At 39.7% G+C, this 18,666-nt stretch overlaps 2 protein-coding genes across 5 annotated transcripts; both read right to left on the bottom strand.

Moving 5' to 3' along the window:
* Positions 1-11: 11 nt before the first annotated feature.
* On the bottom strand, positions 12-2,931 carry LOC111339217 (alpha-N-acetylgalactosamine-specific lectin). Of its 4 annotated transcripts, none has more exons than XM_022945815.2 (3): positions 2,728-2,931; positions 1,800-1,863; positions 12-1,335 (listed from the first exon to the last, which is right to left on the bottom strand). In XM_022945815.2, the coding sequence occupies exons 1-3, from the start codon at positions 2,891-2,893 to the stop codon at positions 1,065-1,067; spliced, it is 501 nt and encodes a 166-aa protein (XP_022801550.2). In that variant the 5' UTR covers positions 2,894-2,931; the 3' UTR covers positions 12-1,064. The 4 variants fall into 4 exon arrangements, with proteins under 4 accessions (XP_022801550.2, XP_022801549.2, XP_022801548.1 ...); XM_022945814.2 differs by having other exon boundaries at positions 1,800-1,866; XM_022945813.2 differs by having other exon boundaries at positions 12-1,489; positions 2,728-2,847.
* Positions 2,932-3,667: 736 nt separating this feature from the next.
* On the bottom strand, positions 3,668-18,424 carry LOC111339189 (uncharacterized). The gene is made up of 15 exons (XM_088760834.1): positions 18,235-18,424; positions 17,363-17,445; positions 16,733-17,044; positions 15,360-16,259; positions 13,521-13,536; positions 10,754-10,820; positions 9,866-9,941; positions 8,748-9,065; positions 8,074-8,244; positions 7,510-7,683; positions 7,110-7,289; positions 6,639-6,791; positions 6,030-6,200; positions 4,247-5,158; positions 3,668-3,909 (listed from the first exon to the last, which is right to left on the bottom strand). Exons 2-15 carry the CDS (start codon positions 17,418-17,420, stop codon positions 3,767-3,769), a joined length of 3,651 nt encoding a protein of 1,216 aa, XP_088616960.1. The 5' UTR covers positions 17,421-17,445; positions 18,235-18,424; the 3' UTR covers positions 3,668-3,766.
* Positions 18,425-18,666: the final 242 nt, after the last annotated feature.

The raw sequence follows: 18,666 nt of genomic DNA on the forward strand, positions 1-18,666 counted from the left end.
TAGACAACCTCTAGGAAAACCAAATGTTACTTTAATGAAATAATTGCTGTTTTGTTCCCTGAGGGACTACTAGAATGATTTCCTGAAATCCCGTTGCTTCTTCTCTGTTTTGCTATAAAGTTATATCGAAGTTGTGTTGGTTTCTCTTCCCCAGATGCCAACTGCTAAAGCAAAAATTATTAGAAGCATTCCAGTCAATACTTCAGTTTATAACAGGAGAGCTCACCCTCCCAGTCGTCAATCAAAAGGACGTAAATAACATCCTTATAAAATCTTTCGAATGTTTGAATCTAGGTGCTGCTGGCGCAATCATGTCCTGTTAGAGGTCAGCCGCAGGTATATCGATGAATAATGGTGATTTAGGGAACCAATCGGATGGCCTCAATGCATACCACCTGCTTTTAGATTCGCAATAATGACTATAATAACTATGCATATGAGAACGATCTTAGCAGTGAGCAGCAGTGTTTAAGTAATAGTGAAATTAAGACCTGAAAAAAATTCAGGCCTGTACGGGATTTGAACCCATGACCTCTGTGATGCCAGTGCAGTGCTTTAGTAACTGAGCTAACCAGCCAACTGGGAGTTGGCTTGTTAGCTAACTGACTGAGCTAACAAGCCAACTGGGAGCTCCCAGTTGGCTTGTTAGCTCAGTTGCTAGAGCACTACACTGGCATCGCAGAGGTCATGGGTTCAAATCCTGTACAGGCTTGAATTTTTTTCAGGTCTTAATTTCACTATTACTTAAATACTGCTGCTCACTGCGAAGATCGTTCTCATATGCGTCTCTGTAACCGGAGTTTAAATATATGATTCTCATATATTCTTAGCATTTAATAACTATGATGACGATAGCCAAATGCAAAGGCAGTAGCAATAAAGTGTACAGACTGTTGGGTTTCAAGCAAATAAATTCGACAGCTTCAGTTGAGATATACTTGTAATCGGATGTTTGTGTAAAGTGAGAAACACAGGCGAGACATTGACTTACGTTCAAATCACAGTCTTTCAATAATATAGTTCTTTAACATTGAAATTGTACTTTGAACGCAAAAATTTATCAGTTACTCATCCTTTTCACATATAAACATTAACGCCCGTTTACATTGGAAATCATTCCAAACTCCAATTTGTGGCAAACCTCCAGGCCAGAAAACACCATTCGCAATCTCAGCGCAGTCTTGCTGGTCATCCTCATCATTGGGTTGTTCGGCTGCCCAGTTTGTGTACTCTGGTGTCGAACCATCGGTCCACACAAATTCACCTTCCTCCATCTTATCCGAAAGTCCAGTCCAAGCCTCACGATTTGTCTCATTTGATAATAACTGCAGGAAACTGTTCAACAAGAAGATGTTTTCATCAGCAGACTCAATTTTTACCAAATGGGCTCCAGTTTCCTCGCAGTGCGACTTCGCATCATCCCATGACTTTTTTTCCTCAAACATTTTAAAACAGTTGCTGTTGAACGATTTCCATCCTTGATCACATTCTGAAATGAACAATCAGCAAAACTATTTCAAAGACTAAGGTAATTTGGTTATATCAACAAAGATGAAATTGTAAATTGGCCACCGCAAAGAGTTAAAAGAGTTATAAAGCTGAGCTTTCGAGCATTAGCCCTTCGTCAGAGCGAAAGTGATGCCAATTTAAAACTTCAACTTAATTAATATAACCAAATTACCTTGCTAACCCCACCTACGCAACACCACAGTTTCTTTAGAAACGTACCCCCTAATTTCAAAGACTCTTCGACGAACAGCAAAGGTATCTTGGATCTTGGATAAGCCCCATTGTCTTACCTGCAGAACAACTCCCCAGCGTCACTAACATTGCTGTGATAATTCCAAGATACTCCATCACTACCTGCTAAAAAATCAATAGAGTATCACTAGAACAAATAGATACGTTCCATATTATACTATTCTTTATTGTATTGGTTCTTTAACTGTAGTCTCTCCCCACTAAATTCGTGAATCTACAGAAAAGAACATAGCGTCAAGGACACGAGCATCTATGTTTGAGTCTTTTTTCAACGGCCGGCGAACCAAAGTCACCAAGAGCTGACCTTGGTCAACGGGGATATTAAATGTATAGAATTTAATTCGTCAGAAACAAGTTGCCTGAATGATCTCAGGTATTTCGATAGCAAAACGAACTAAGCGTGGTCAGGAGTAAAATGTAAGCAAACAAGCAAACGAGAAGAAAATTTAACGAGAAGCAAGCAATTCGTCGGTAACGGATTAGCTTGACGACTTATACGCGCTAAGTTGGCAAGAGGTAACTAGGAGAATTAGGTAGATAGTCTAAATAATGGTGAGAAACGCAAAAAAGAAATTTAACCAAATTCCAAAAAAAAAAAAAAACAAATAAACAAACAAACAAACAAGCTAAACAACAGACAGGAAACGACAATTGCCATGGAATGTCTCGCGAAGTTATAATTTATAAATCAGTTAGGGAGCCAAAACATCATCGCTCCTTTTGAAATGGTTGATCACTTATTGATCTTTTATTCGATAGCAGTCTGTCACTTGAATACTACACCATTGCAACAGAGTTCGCTTTGAGTCGTCATGAACTAATACAATAACTAATTGGATAAAAGTACAAGTCAGTCATAACAGCAAGAACATTACTGTGACGTATGCTCCTTGGTCAAATTTTCTATTTGATCACTTTTCTTTGATAGTCTCATGAAACGGCTAACTGTTACAGCTAGGCAATTACCTTTGTTGTATTGCTCTGAGAGTCTTGTTTGGTCTAACTCTGCTCTGCAGTAAGATGCGATGTTCATTTGACTATGAACCTGATACGGGTAGCGTTGGACACCACCTGTAAAGCTATCACAGAAGAAGTACGCTCCTACTGTTTTAGTAGAGGGTCGATTCACCATTCATGAATAAGGCCACCAGAGCAGCGCAGTCGCTTTAATCATTTAGTTATTACTTGGCTCCTTAAAGGAACTAGGGGTAGAAATAAAAAAAGTTGTCAGTTCTCACAAGATTTCAATTAGAAATCTGCAAAACATGATGCACCGTGATAACTTTTCATCTCTATTTCATATTACATCTACTGGAGTACCCAACGGAGAGAAAGAAAAGCGAGATTCGAATGCATTTGTCTACGCAAACAAAGCTTGCGGTATTTTGGACTTTAAAAATGACATTTCCCACGTTTTCCAGGAACAATTTCACTAACATAAATATAACTGTTGATTTTGTTCGCTTTAAAACCGGCAGACTTTGATAATTAAATTTAAAGGCAGGGCCCGAAACTAACCGTAGCGAACTAACCACAGACTAGTAGAAATTCAGTTGTGGCTTGTGGTTTTCGATCTCCAGTGGCCAGTTTGACTAGTAAACAATCTGAAATTGTCGAATCTTCTTTGTACTCAGGAATGAAACCATACTGCTGCGTTCCAAAAGTCCAATTCACACCAAAAAGTATATTTGGTAAAATCTCGCACATCATTAATTCTCTTTTCTGCTCTGAAATATTCTGCGCAGAATTCTTTATCGAGCAGCAGTTTCCTTTGACTGAAAAAGATAATTTAAAATTTAGGAATAACCAAACTCCCTAAACGAGCTAGTAATGGAATAAGGGAAACTTTATCACAACAATAAAGGTTGACGCTTAGGTGCTAACTTGTTCAAGAACTAAATGCAACTTTTAATGTGTTCAATTTTATTTTGATATTCATCACAATCTTATGCGTCAGGTACAATTTATGAATTTATGTGATATTTCAATTAGCTATAAGCTTGAACTAAATCAAGGGCTGCAGTAGCTTCTCCAATTCTTTTGCTCGTTTCACTTCTGATGGCTTTAGGTGGAATGTCTTTATTATCTTCTCAGTGACACCAGAAAATTGTCTTCGTGGAATACGATGGAGAGCATTGAGACTCAGTCCTGTTAAAGAGAAACGAGAGGAAACAAGCAAATTTCCCTTGATTACAACATTACACTATGCGGAGTACCTAGTATGGGTGCTGCGGATACTCATGACAGATGCTTTAGAGATATGCTTTCCTAAGGCCCAAGCAGAAAATTTAGATTGTTTGTTTGTTTTGCCAATGAAACCACGAAGTTTCGAAAGGGATTTTTGAAGAAATTGTTCATTGCTAATTGACTGATGAATTAATTAAATAAAAGATCCCGTAACATTTGTATGAGCTTCGCTCATTTTTTCCGCTTTCGAGAAGAGTCCCTCAAATATAGTTTCACATAAAAAGGAAAACACACTCACCTCTTAAAAGAGGCAATAAATTAGAACGTTTCTTGGATGCCTGATATTCCACCCGGGCACCTCCCGGCTGCGATAAAAGGTTGACTATCTCCCGTGGTTGCAACTCAGAACCTGGCATAGTCTCGTTGATACCAGGAAAGAAGGCATTTCTATGGGCGTCGCTTTTCCTCTGCCATTCGTCCCAAATCTTGTCAATAAATCCGTGGTGAAGAAAAAACTCCGGGGCGGCAGCTGAGTCTATCGAGCACATGGTTCCGTCTATCAAGCAGTGCACAACGTCGTGGAGATTCACACGGAGCATGAGCTCAAAATCGGTGAAGTTACTCGCTGGTATAGTTAAGACCTCTTGAACTGCTACGGAGTCAGGAGGGTTCCCATTAAACCTCCGTGCTAAACAACGAGGACCCGGTTCCGGTAGGGAATTGGCGGGGAGTGGCACGATGCTCCAGTTAGCCTCTCTGAATGGTCCCGTCTGGACACAGCTATACGACCCTACGCCGTTCCCGCCAAAACCAGTGTTCGCGATGTGCCATAAGTCTTTACTATTCTCCGTGCTGAATGGATTCGCAGACACTGAGCTCCAATCCCAGTATGCTACCGTGAAATTACAGTCTACTCGGCGAAGGAGGTTCTCGTAAAGCAACGTAAAATAGCGATGCCATGGAAGAAAGTGCGTGCGTCCATGAATTCCAGAAAAAAACAGATTTCTATGCCGATTGATCAACTCATCATAGTCCTTCTTAAATTTTGGGTCAGTAGAAGCTGTCAATAGGACTCTAATGTAGCGTTCTCGCTCAGGAAATGTCATGGAAGTGAATTCTTTTCTTATCCGTACGCAGTTTACAAACTGGCCTTGAACACAGGTGCATCTCTGTCCGCATTGATCAAATGAGGTACTTCCTTCTTGGCAATCTAGAGATAAAATCAAGACCAAAACGCTTTATAAAAATATCCATAAGAATATTACATATCATCACAAAAATTTCAAATCGTAGCAAATGTAAGGAATCCTTGTTGGATGCACAAAAAGAAAATAACATATTTGTATGCCAACAATTTGTACAAGATCTGATTACAAATGATTACATATGATTTCTTTGGGACGGTGTCATCAAGCCAAAGTTAAAAGTACTATACAGAGTTACCCTGATCGCCTGTGGCTAAAATCATCATATAAAAAGATGGTTTAAAAATTGATTTAGCAAAAGAACACATTTTTCCGGCTCCCTAACATGATGAAGCAACGCGGGATGTTTGGAGAACACGAGGAGAGCTATTAAATCTTGATCTTTTAAGCTTTCCGAGTGTTCTCGCAACATCCCAAGTGGCTTTATCACGTAATAGAGCCCGGTAAAAATGCGTTCTACTGCTTTTGTGACATAACTAGTTACATGTGGGGTCTATAACATGATAAAGTATCCGCTTGGAAATTGAATTGACCAATCCGATGATCTTCACTATGTTCACTATAACATGATAAAGTATTCGCTTGGAAATTGAATTGACCAATCCGACGATCTTCACTATGTTCACTGTAGCATGATTAAGTATCCACTTGGAAATTGAATTGACCAATCCGACGATCTGCACTATGTTCAGTATGTTATAATGAGAGTTTAGTTAATAAATGGTAAACACCACAGCGTACACTATTGAGTTATAGCTGCACGCGGGAGGCTGCTAAGCACGAAAGAAGCGTAAGTGTCGCTCGAGGCGATAGCAGAGAGCGACTCTAGCTTCTTGAGGAAGCCCCTTTGAGTCACTAACATATTGTTAGACATACCTGGACACGTATTACTGTTACACGCTTGAGACTCCAAGCTACTTCCTGGACAATGAAGGCCACCATTGGCTGGAGCGGGACTGTTACATGTGCGACTGCGTGTTTCAATTCCACCACCGCATGTTTGGGTACAGCTGCCCCAGGCTCCCCAGTTTGACCAACCACCATTCACTTAGTCAGAAATTATTGTTGCGTGTTAGTTTGATACAAAAGTATGTAAATCACTTTTCTGAGAAAAAAACTAGATTAAATGAAGCCAGATAATCTTCAATCACGATCTATCAAACACAATTGGCTAAGTGAAAGTACAATGAACTTCCCCGACATAAAAACATCTTGGAATTTAACTCTTACAATAACTTATTAATGTTTACCACAGGTAATGTGAGATAGTGAAAAGTAAAGTCGATCTCTACATGACAAGTACAGTGCGTGAAAAAAATCCGTATCATTTTCTATGCGGTTGTATGCACTTACATCACTGAATTTGCTCCCTTCAACGAAAAAGCGTTTCCTTATCATATAATCCACAATTTTCTGAAGGATTACTAAGGGGTACTAAGTATGAAAATTTTTGTCCGCATCATCCTTTAAAAAAAAAACTCTTACCTGGACAGCTATTGGCATTGCAAAGTTGAGATTGAGATCCAGGTCCTTGACATGCAACACCGTCACTACATGTGCGCACGCGTGATCGGATCCCATGATCACAAGTTTGACTACATGTGCTCCAAACTCCCCAGATAGACCATCCGCCATTTACTCAAATGGAAAAGAAAATTCACGCTACATATAAGTTTTTATTTAAACGGATTTTGATAGAAATATGATTCAGTCTCTTACTTGGACATGACTGGGTGTTGCATGGTTTTGAATGATCAGTGTTTCCTTGGCAAATGGTTCCCCTTCTGCTCGGGGTAGGATTGGTGCGAGTACGCTTACGTGTCTGTGCACCACCACCACAAGTCTGACTGCAACCACCCCAGATCCCTACTCGTTCCATTTACCATGAACCAGAAGCAACGACAAAATCTTACGCCAGAAACCGATCTCCCTGTTAATTTCTCTTTACCTCCTAATTTTTCCTACTTTCACATTCTTTCGTGTTGCAAGGTTGAGACTGGGAGTCGCTTCCCTGGCAAGTAAGGCCATCTATACTCGGCGGAGGACTGGAACAGGTGCGCATCCGCGTTTGTTCCCCTCCACCACAAGTTAGGCTGCATTCGCTCCAGGCTCCCCACGCTGACCAGGCGCCATTAACTAAAGAATCATTTTGTCAGCTTGGAATTACGCGTTAACGCATTTCAGACAATTTGACGCCAGTCCATGTTTGATTAAAAAGCTAATGGCTCCTTAGTGCGATTAAGTAGTTATGGAGAACGCGTTGTGACGCTCATACAAAGATGTCTATTTCATACATTAAAAGTGAACATAAAAAGAGTGAGGGAAAGAATTCTTGAGAGAGAACTCCTTATCTCACCTGGACAACTGTCAGTGCTACAGGACTGAACCTCAACAGAATTATTCCCGACGCAGTGGGCACCGCCAGCTGCCGGTGAGGGATTAGTACATGTCCGCGCGCGTGTTTGTCTGCCACTGCCACATGATAGGCTGCATATGCTCCAAGTTCCCCAGGAAGACCACCCACCATCAACTTAGAAAATAAAGAAAATTATTAAAGTTCTGAAGACATGATCTGCTTTATAAGATATTCACTATAAGAGACGTTTGTGAATACCAAATCACGCTACAGCAAATAAATATATAATAGAGGTAAATAAAGGGGATCAGGTTTCTAAAGAAACTATGGTGCTGCGTCGGTGGGCGTTACAAGGTAACTTTGTTTTTATCAGCTGAGTTGATATTGTGAATTGGCCACCTAAAAGAGATTCAAAGCTGACGTATCGAGCGTTAGCCCTTCGTCAGAGCAAATGGGACCATCCGCCATTCTTCAAATAATAGAAGTGACAGATATCAACGCAGTTCCCATCTGCGTTGAGCTTTGAGAGTTATTTTAAGACTTAAGCGATTATTTCATTCTCACCGGGACATCCTTCTGTGTTGCAGGATAGGGTCTGGAAACCACTGCCCTGGCAGCTTACACCACCAGCGCTGGGAGGGGGATTAGTACATGTTCTTGATCTTGTTTTTGATCCACCACCACAAGTCCGACTGCAGCTGCCCCATTGACTCCAGAGAGACCATCCGCCATTTACTTCAAATAAGGACAAAGAAGAATAGAGACACTCATGAAGTATAACGTGTAATGCTGCACGATCTGTCGCCCTCAGGTGTGTTACACCTCGGCTGTGTGCGCACTACCACTCTCTCAGGATTAAGATGCCTTCGCCCCCAACTCCCCCTCCCTCCCAGGTGCTTTGTCAAACATTAGCGCTGAAACATGGATGTTTCTCAGCACAAATTTAAAATTCAGGTCCGAGAAAATCACTTCGTACCGGCTTAAGGCGTTATGTCTGCATTTTGTGCGGCGCTCAATATGCTTTTATGTTATTCTACATTACCCTTAAAACACAGTAATAACGCAAGGATATCAATTTTTTCTCAATAAGCTAATCAAGAACGGAAAGGTCTTAAAGTAGATATTCAAGTTCCGAAAATATTTCTATGGCTTTTTTTTGTTTGTTTTGAAGCTCTTTTGACGCTTAACCTTTTCATATAAGCAACTCTTAGTTTTAATCAGAACTGCTACTTCCTCACCTTTCGGTTTTATAATCTTAAAGACGGAAACAGCCCTCGGTCCTCCGATGGTGAGGAAACATCCAGACACTTTTTTCCCTTTACTCGTTACTGCGAGACCTTCTGGGCCCCAGGAACACACTCCATAGTTCTTGATGGCAAAGTATGTATAATTTCTCTTAAAGGCCTCTCGAGCACAGGCCCGTGTTACGTGTCTCAAATCAGGTAGCTTTGTCCAATCTATACGGTACCTGTAATCTAGATACGCTTTGTAGAACAACGAGTCGTAGGGGGGTTCTAGGTAACAGCCCAGGTAGGACACGTGAAAATGACCTGATGCTACAAGAAGAAGAGTGAATTAATCATTTCATATTAGCATTTTGTATTGCTGTGTTTTGTTCTTTTCATTTTTGTATAAAAATGTGTTTTCGTGTAAATGCCCTTTGACTCCTTTTTTTCTAATCCTGTTTCTTCACGCAAAGAACAAAGAAAAAATGAAAGAATATAAAAGAAAACGGAGGTGAAAAGAAAACGGAAGGGCAGCTTGTACCTTTGTTAAAGCAAATCGATCGTGATAATAAGTGTGTGTCGCTCAGTTTCAAATGGTGAATTGATATATTAAACCATCTCACCAGAACATAGAAATAGCCGAGGAACTCCACAGGTTTTTGGAGTGTTAGCATAATAACAAGCTTCTCTTTTAAGTTGCTTTGTTATACGATTTCTCAACATTTCAACCGGCAATAATCCAAACTTTTATAACATTTCCTATTTGCTAGTCTTGTCTTTTCAAGCAAAAGAGAGTTCTGCTCATGTACATCTCGTGAAACAATAAAAGCAAACCAGGCGTGATATGAAATGTCTCATCAAATATATTGGACCACCTTAACCCAATATAGAAATACCTGAGTAGCTGTACAGGTGGTTGATATATATTGGACCACCCTGATACGATATAGAAACCTGAGTAACTCTCCAGGCGGTTGAATGGTAATTAGTACTCAGCTTTTTTACTCATTTCTTTCATTATTTAATTTCTAAACTTAAGGACTCTAAATAGATGATTCATATAGAAGCGTAACCTGTAAATATGCTTTACGGTTAATTTTTTCTTCGTTATTTGATCTAGAAATCCTCACCATCCATTTCACAGCAAGCTAAGAGTGTCACCATCAAGAAGAGAGCTATAGTTCTCGCCATTGTTATCAATGAGATCTGAAAAGAGGATACGAATATTTACTACCTACTACAATCAACTTTGAAGCCAAATTAGCTTTTCAGCCACCCAACTGATTAAAAAACAAATAATTTAGCAAGTAATATTGTATATTCTGATAGTTCTTTTAGCCAGCCAGGGGTTGTCACGGTCGAAATATCCTTTTCCGTGCCAGAATAAAAGAAAGACTCGTTATTATAGAAAGCGAAAAATCCAATAACCCGCTATAATTATTGTGAATCTCGGTAAACAACGGCTAAATATACTGAAACATACGGAAAATAAATGGGTTAGAAAAACATCACTCCTCGTAGCATTCTTTTTCAAAATCATCCCCAACGTTTTTGGTAGACGTATAAAAAGAAAATAAATTTTTTAAGAAGTGATTATGAATTCTGTTACACGTCGTGTCTCATTTCAATTCTTTTTTCTTTAGATTAGTCAATGATTAAGTCAAATAATAACACCTTATTCATTCAATCACCCCATATTAGCGAAAAGAAATCAACAAAAGACAACACATTTTACTTTTCTACGACGCCAATGTGGCTTAAGATTTTCAAATATGTTCTAATAAATCCTGTAATTTTGATAAAATTTCATACCACACAGAATGAATGAGATGTCGAATAAAAAACAGAATTAAAATATTTGACAAACAGGTGAAGTATTACCTTGGGCACTTTAGTATACAAATGCACTAGCTTCGATGATGATGAAAAGGTTTTTTTGTTCTGGATCAGTTAAAATCGTGAGCCAAAAAAAAATTGTTAAAAACGACACCTTAGAATTAGTCAACCACTTGACTTACCGTGCGCGTTGTCTCGAACGCTGTCAAAGGACTACTGCTGGCAGTGGTAGCTATTGTAAAAGTTCTTCTTTGTTAGTGTTTTTTTCAAAGATTCTACTCGAACAATGCAATCATTGAAGTCAAATCTCAAATATCAACTCAATATAGCTCTATTATATTATCATTTTCATCATCATTTTTCATTGTAACTAACTTATTGGACGATATTTTAATGTGATCTCGAAAACACCCTCTCGGTCATAACGTATTTGATAAGTAACAGATTGAAGTCGATCGAGATTCACCCTGGATGTAAGAAAGTAACTGATTGGTCCAGTCCCAGCTTCTCCAAAGTGAGATTTTTAATCGTAGTCTTTATAATTGATTAAGGTTACTTCCCACCTTCAGAGACCAAAAAAATGTTTTTTTCTTTTATTGGACTAGATTGAAGACCGATATTTTACCTAACGTTTACAAAAAGGAAAAATTTTAAAATCTCAAAAAGCGTCCAACTTATTTAGAAAACCTATTTTCAATCAAAAGTTAATAAATCAGGAGGGTGTCGTAATCTCGTAAATGGGCGAACCCCCTGGAGGGAACACTCGCGGCAATTTCATGTTCATACAATTGAAAAAATTCACACGTGAAAGTTCTTTGCTGGTGGAAAGTCTTTTCTCATGGATAAAAAGCAGCAATCAAAACTCGAGAGGAGTGGCTGGGCGAAGAAAAAGAAAAAAAACAGGCCCAGCGCCCAAAGAGGATGGAAATGGCACCATTTTGTCAGGAAAAAAAACCAGTCCTGGGGCTCCTCTCCACGCTGGCATACAAATTACGAACAAAGAAGTCGCCATCAAATCTACATTTGTCGTGCATTAGGTTGAAAACGAAGTTTCCTTTCAATAGGCAAGTACCGGCCTTGATACAAAACATAGGCAATGGCCTCGAATCGTATGAAATCATGAATAAACCTACCTGAGGGAACTCATTTCAGCGATAAGGGTATTACTTAAGCTGTCTGTCGATTCGCTGTTTTGCTTTTCAGAAGTTTTTCCAACTTTATCTTTCACCCGCGGGTTTTTATTTTGCCAATTTCGCCCATTACTCGACAATCAACAGAGCGAGATAAAAAATCTGATCGACTGCTATGCGATACTTTTCCCGGGAAAATCTTGATGCATTGTCATTGACGCCAGTTCCATCTTCCCATTGGTTCACGGTTTCAGGAGGTGAGATAATAGGGAGCTTAAGATACAGACGTTTTCGGGGCGACGGCGACGTGGAGGCCGATTAAGATTGGGGCGAGATTGACTGCGCATGCGGCCCCGCCGTCGCCCTCACGTCGGCGACGTGAGATCAATGAGTTTGCCGTTGTGGTGAAAACGTGAGTTGATCTTGTTTGTTTTATTTAATATACTGCCAATTTTGTCACTTGTATTAAAGTGATTGCATTATCACATTTCGCACAAATCATCACACGATGTCTCGGCCAACTCAAGAGACCTTTTGTTTTCTCTTTAGGTTAAAATGACCGAGGCAACAGAGTGAAGTCCAAATCGTCGAGGTAAGTTTTGGGCATACAGTACTTGAATTCTTAACATAAAAGGGAATTTTTGCTTGCTGCCATTCCCTTTATCAATTCGTAGATGCACCTCGAAAACGTACACCTCAGATCTATGGAGATTTTCATTTGGAAAATTAAGGTTTTTAGATGGAAATATTTCATACAAAACCAAGAACTCTTCATCGCTAATAAGATTAGCGTCGTAGTAAAGGACGAGGAGGTGGCGGAATTCTTCAAACGTCACCACGTTACGACAAAAAAGCCTCAATTTATGAAGCGAAACTCGACGAACTTCGAAGATGTCGCAAAGGCCGGCCGTCATTAGAATCTTAACAACTTCAATTATGGCGCGCAAACGGCAACCTCTGACCCAGTTTACCTGGGTTGTCACGTCGCCGTCGCCCCGAAAACGTCTGTATCTTAAGCTCCCTATTATCTCTTGGTGTGGCGCCAGTCGTTTACAAACCTTTAGGAACTAAAATCTCGCATTTTATTTTGAGAGGAATACAACCACTCTATGCGAATTTATAGGGTAACTATGTAGATTTGACCGATTTTCGTGAAATTTCGCTAAAAATTTCAGGGATAATAGGGACCTGAAGCAAACCACGACGGCGACTGCACGACAGCGACGGCAACAAGGACGTGGAAATAAGATCTAATTGGCAGAACGGTTGGTCAGCATGTGCATTTTAAAACTTAGTACATTTCATAACCGTCTTTTGCAAATCAACAATGTGAAATCACCAAAATTTGCGTCGTTTGCGAACCGAAACCGTGACGACAAATTATTTAAATTTCCATTTGGAACTCAACGCAACTTATACGTTATTTTGAGGTTGATTTGTGGCGCCGCCTGGGATGGTTCACACAAAAAGCAATTTTCGAAAATTCTAATTAAAAGTATAAATTCACTTTGTAATTGACGTCTTCCTTGGCGTTGTCGTCCTGACTGCTTAAGGCCCCTAAGGACGAATTAGTGTCAGGAAATTTTGATATTTGAAATATTTTTCACGTTGTGTCCATTTACGCAACACGTTTCGCATATTTTACGCTACTCTAACTTGAAATGCGGATATCGAGACAACCAATCAGAATATAGGAAAAACCTGACACATTTGTTAATTGGTGCCTTGTGAATAAGACTGTGCAGCCACTTTGCTCGTGCTGCAGGATCCGATACCCGGTAAATTCAATAGAAGGACCCTCAGTCGTTTGACGCCTTACCTGCTCCTGATACTCTCTAAATAAAAAAAATAGCATAATTTATATTTTTATCGTAAACTGCATTTATTAAGCTTTCTTTTGATATATAGTTTGTTGGGATCTTCTTGAAACTAGCGCGTGCACGAATTTTTTCCCGAAGGAGACCAGCGAAGGTGGGAAGTAACCTTAAATCGTTACAATTTGCTAGCGGAAAAAACTGATTTGTTGACGATCTTGCGAACGCTTGAGAATCTTTTTGAATACCAGAATTAAAGTGTTTAGCAAGGAGTTGTAGTGCAGTAAATGGTTTGAACCCGGGGGTAACATGTGAAGGTGTAGTCTGATCGTCCGGGTGAGTGTAGTCCTGAGAAGGACTGTTGTCGGTGGCAGTGACTGGCGTTTCGACAACCTGTGCGGAAGTCATCTTGACTCTGATGATGACTCCCGCACAGGTTGTCGAAACGTCAGTCACTACCACCGACAACAGTCCTTCTCAGGACTACACTCACCCGGACGATCAGACTACACCTTCACAAGTTGTAGCTTGGCCAAGACAGTTTAAAATTTATTTCCCTTGCTTCAAAGTGGGACAACTAGTGTACAACGCACTTATTGCTTGAGTGAGGGGTCTAGACTGTATGACATTTGGCCCGAGGATACTCATCTGATATTAGCTGGGGATAATGGCTAAGAACCAAACTTTTCCCTGCCAGTATGACAGTTAATGTGCATTTTAGCATTTTAAAGTCGCATTTAGGTTGGCCTTAGGGCTTTCCCCGGCCTTCTCATCGCATACAGCCCTTTACAAGGATTGTTGTCTGATTGTCTCCAATAAAAGCGCTTTGATGTACGTATAAAATTGTACTCGCGACTGCTTGTTCAATTTGTGATTACTTTGCATATTCAATCAAAAATTGCTCTAAAAATCCAATTTAATTGTAGAGATTTCCTTCTATTTTCAGTTTTTTTTAATGCTAAAATGAGAGTGTGAGATGCATTGTGATTTTGTTCAGGACAGCCCATGCATTTCCGTCGTAGCATCAATGCAAAACAAATTTCATTTAAAATCTTGTAAATATCAAACGATATCAAACCCATATTCACGTCAATACAGTGCAACTGTTGCTTCATCATTTATTAGCACCAGTTGCCACCATGCCCTGGTTGTTCGAAGGGTGGATAATGCAATACACTGGTTGAATCTCTATCGAATGGATAGCGCAGTAGGTTTAGTTAACACTTTTCCGCTGGACAGCGATTTATCCGTTGGAACGGGTTATCTGCTCTTTGAAAAATCGGGGCCAGGTGATGGATAAGTTACAGCTGAGCTTACTTTTACGCTTTACACAATTCCATATATATATATTTAAAATATATCAGTTAAATCAAAAGTTTAAATCAGTTCGAGATGACTAAATTCGTTACTTTTTAATGCGAGTAAATAGCCTAAGATTTCTCATTATCGATATCTCAGTCAGGAGTGCATCTGACTTAAAGAGACAGTTTTTTCCTCTTTGCTTTCAACAAGCTCAAGGTTGTAACATCTTTGCCATCTCCATCGCTTTACTGACTTCAGTTGACTTTATGTGGAACACTCTGATGACCTTTGCATTGAGAGAGGAAAATCTCCTTCGTTGCTGATTATGTCCCTGGCCTGAAAATAAAGGAAAATTTGATAATCAATTCCATATATATATATATATATATATATATATATATATATATATATATATATCGATTACCTTCGCGACGCGCAGGTTGTCGATACGTCCGTCACCACTTGCAGTAACTGCCCTCCTCAGGAAAACCTTCAACTGGACGATCATAAACACGACAGAATATAACTTAAGCAATATTCACCTGATGAAGGTCTCACAGGGCTTTTAGGTTGCTGATATTCTGCACGAACGCCACCTGGCTGGGAGGAAAGATCAACAACCTCCCTGGGAAACACCTGAGTGCCTGGCATAACCTCGTTGATATTAGGAAAGAATACATTCAGGTGAGCATCACTCCTCTTTTGCCAGTCATCCCAGATCTTGTCAATGAAGCCATGGTGAAGAAAGAACTCAGGCGCTGAAGCAGAGTCATTAAAACACATGGTACCACCAATCAAGCAGTGAACAACGTCATGGAGAATAATCCTGAGTAGCAGCTCAAAATCTGTGAAGTTAACCAGGTTTATTTGCAGGACTCTGTTCACGGCAACCAGGTCTGGAGGGTTCCCATTAAATCGTCGCCGTAAGCATCTAGGTCCAGGCTCGGTTGGCGCCCCCGCTGGAAGGGGAGGGAGGCTCCAGATGCTCTCTCTGAAAGGACCCGTCTGTACACAACCGTTTGGTGCAACTCCATTTCCACCAAAACCAGCATTTCCACTATGCCAAAGGTCTGTTGGATTTGTTCGAAATGGATCACCCGAGACTCGAGACCAATCCCAGTATGGCACAGTAACTCTGCAGTCCACTCGTCGTAGAAGGTTTTCGTAAAGGAGGATAAAATAACGATGCCATGGCAGAAAGTGAATATGCTCATGAATTCCAGACGTGAAGAGAATCCTGTGGTCATTGATCAGGCGGTCGTAATCGTTTTTGAACGTAGGGTCAGTTGAAGCCTTAAGAATGGTTTGAATATAACGCCTTCGCTCTCTTAACGAGAGAGAAGTGAATTCCTTTCTGATCCTTACGCAGTTAACGAGACGTCCACGAATACAATCACATCTCTGCCCACATTTATCAAACGATTTACGTCCTTCTTGGCAAACTAAAACAGGGGGAGAATCATATTCATGAAAGATCGTCCTGTTCGTCTATCATTACAGTATAAAAAAAAAAGGAATGCACTGGATTTCTGACTTTTTTGTTACAGTCTCGTAACCTCGGATTGTCAGCTTTCTACAGATATGAAATATTGAATAGAAGTTTTCTTATTTTCTTATATCGGTTTGCAAAGGGAAGACAAAAAAGAAAGAAAGAACATTAGTTTCGGCAGGCCAAATGTAGCACAAACATATTTTTTTTCTTTCAGTAAGATAAGCCAACCTTTTTCAAATTATCTCTTAAGATCTCACTTAACCTAAAATGGGTCCATCAATATCTGAAAGGTCAAGAAATTCCTGGTGAAAAGTTCATGCCTAAAAAGCCGATTTTGCACAAAAACTGTGATGTATCGGCGTCATACAAGAGCATCCAGATAGCTCTGGAACTAAATGATAAAAAACTGATATAAGCAATAACCTGAAGATCCCTGTACTCTGTATACGGCAGCATACCACAACCTGCCGACGCCGTAGTGGCATCGATTTCTACAGTTCCATCCTCTGGTGATGCTAAGTCCTCTACGCCCCCACGTACATTGACCATATCTTTTGATGGCAAAATAAGAGTACTTTCTCATGACGGCTTCTCGAGCACAGACCTGAATCATGAAACTCCAATTGGGTCGTCGTCGTAGATTGATCCCATTTCTATAATTGAAATACACTCTGTTGAAGAGAGGGCGATATGTAAATTCTCGGTAACATCCCAAGTATGAAACAGGCACTGTACCTAAAAGAGGAAAAAATTAAGAGATTGCTTTTTTCGATCAGGGATGCATTGTACATGTTTGTTCAGAAATGAATTTTGATTATTTGTGACTGAGCCAACACAATAGTATACAAAGCAAAGGCAGATGAACGAGGGTGTGAGAATACGCAAGGTTTTGAATCATTTCACCAACTAGAATCTTACTCTGATGACTAAAAACAGCCGATTGCTATGATTAATTTTTATCATGGAAAAACTTCTTTTTATTTTAAAGCGACAGTTTATAGTTTGGACAGCCCTATCCTGCTTGCCAGATGTTATGAAGAGTGAAATCATTACCTTGAGTGCCTCCGAATACGGATAACGCCAAAAATGTTCCTGTCAGCAGAAGGAACATACCGCTGTTAGTTCAGAAACCAAATCTGAAAATGCAGAGAACAAGAAAGTCAAACGAATCATATTTAAGCAGTGGCCTTTACAAAGTTCTCTGATATTGCTGCTGCTTCAGTGCTAAAGTACATTTCTCTTTCATTTCGCCCTAAACATCTCATTCGAAAAAAGGTCAAAAGTCTGGTTTCGAACCTCTGATGCAAGAATGTGAAGCCTTGTAGCAACACTCATACCATATATGTCTCTGTTTATGAACATGTTTGCCATATACACGGAGATTTCTCGTTTGGAAAGGCCGATAATGCTTTCGCAACGAGGGGAATTGCAAACAGTTTGCCACCAAGATTCTAAATCTTTTCGTGTAAAAGTCCAAACTTAGTTTTAACTCCTCGCTTTACTCGCCGTTCGTTTATCCGCCATATTCTTCTCGTGTGGCTCTATAGGACCATACAAAAATAAACTACAGTTACTATTCAAAACATCACGAAATTATTGGCTGAGATTGAGTGCAGTAAATATCCAAGCGAGCTTTTTTGGTAAGATCTGGCTGCAGACCAGGATCTGCTGGGCTCATCAATCAGATGTTTAGAAACGATCATGGTTCGACCACGTCTAGAGATGAAAATAGCTGACCTTTCTTTTCATTTTCATGACAAAAATTTTGCTTTTATCCGGTTTACTAACAACTCAGAATTTCCGAAAAGTTTGGCGATAGAAGATGAACGTAACCCATTCGCCTCTTTGAAAACACCCTGGGGTAGTAAAATGTTTAACTCCAATTGAAAATACTTGACAACTTTACAAAAGCTACTGCAACTCGCCTGATGCTTGGTCTCTAAGGTTGTACACATTCGATGCCCTTAGTTCCTTGAATAGTCTTTTCCAAATGAATAGTGATATGAACACTAATCAACTCTGGCGAAACACTTGGCAGTTTGTCCCTTTTTACAGGCATTGTATATTAAAAATAAAGATTATTTTCGTACCTTTTGTAATTTCAATATTGAATGGTTGGACACGTATCAACTCTGACGTATCACTTGACAGTTTTTTTTTACTGATATTTTGACTGACTACCCTTGTCTTTCGAGAAAGTTACTGAATCTCTCATTGAGGAAAATTTTTGCAATTTCAATATTGATAAGTCGAGAGAATTCTTTCACGAAATCTTTTTGTGTTTGAGTGAATATCTAGTTTCCCTTTTGTAACAATATTTCTTTAATGGCTGGTGGTTTCCGCTATTTCGTCTTTTT

This window comes from Stylophora pistillata, chromosome 5 (assembly GCF_964205215.1).
Source record: "Stylophora pistillata chromosome 5, jaStyPist1.2, whole genome shotgun sequence".
In the NCBI taxonomy this organism is placed as follows: Eukaryota; Metazoa; Cnidaria; class Anthozoa; order Scleractinia; family Pocilloporidae; genus Stylophora; species Stylophora pistillata.

Coding starts and splice junctions, on each gene's coding strand:
- LOC111339217 (XM_022945814.2), bottom strand. CDS start 2,893: ATGGTGAATCGACCCTCTACTAAAACAGTAGGAGCGTACTTCTTCTGT. Junction 1,867..2,727: donor CTCAGAGCAATACAACAAAG/GTAATTGCCTAG, acceptor TTGATTTTTTAG/CAGGTAGTGATGGAGTATCT. Junction 1,336..1,799: donor GCTGGGGAGTTGTTCTGCAG/GTAAGACAATGG, acceptor CTTGTTGAACAG/TTTCCTGCAGTTATTATCAA.
- LOC111339189 (XM_088760834.1), bottom strand. CDS start 17,420: ATGTTCCTTCTGCTGACAGGAACATTTTTGGCGTTATCCGTATTCGGA. Junction 6,201..6,638: donor CAATGCCAATAGCTGTCCAG/GTAAGAGTTTTT, acceptor TTTCTGACTAAG/TGAATGGTGGTTGGTCAAAC. Junction 5,159..6,029: donor TAACAGTAATACGTGTCCAG/GTATGTCTAACA, acceptor TTTTATCTCTAG/ATTGCCAAGAAGGAAGTACC.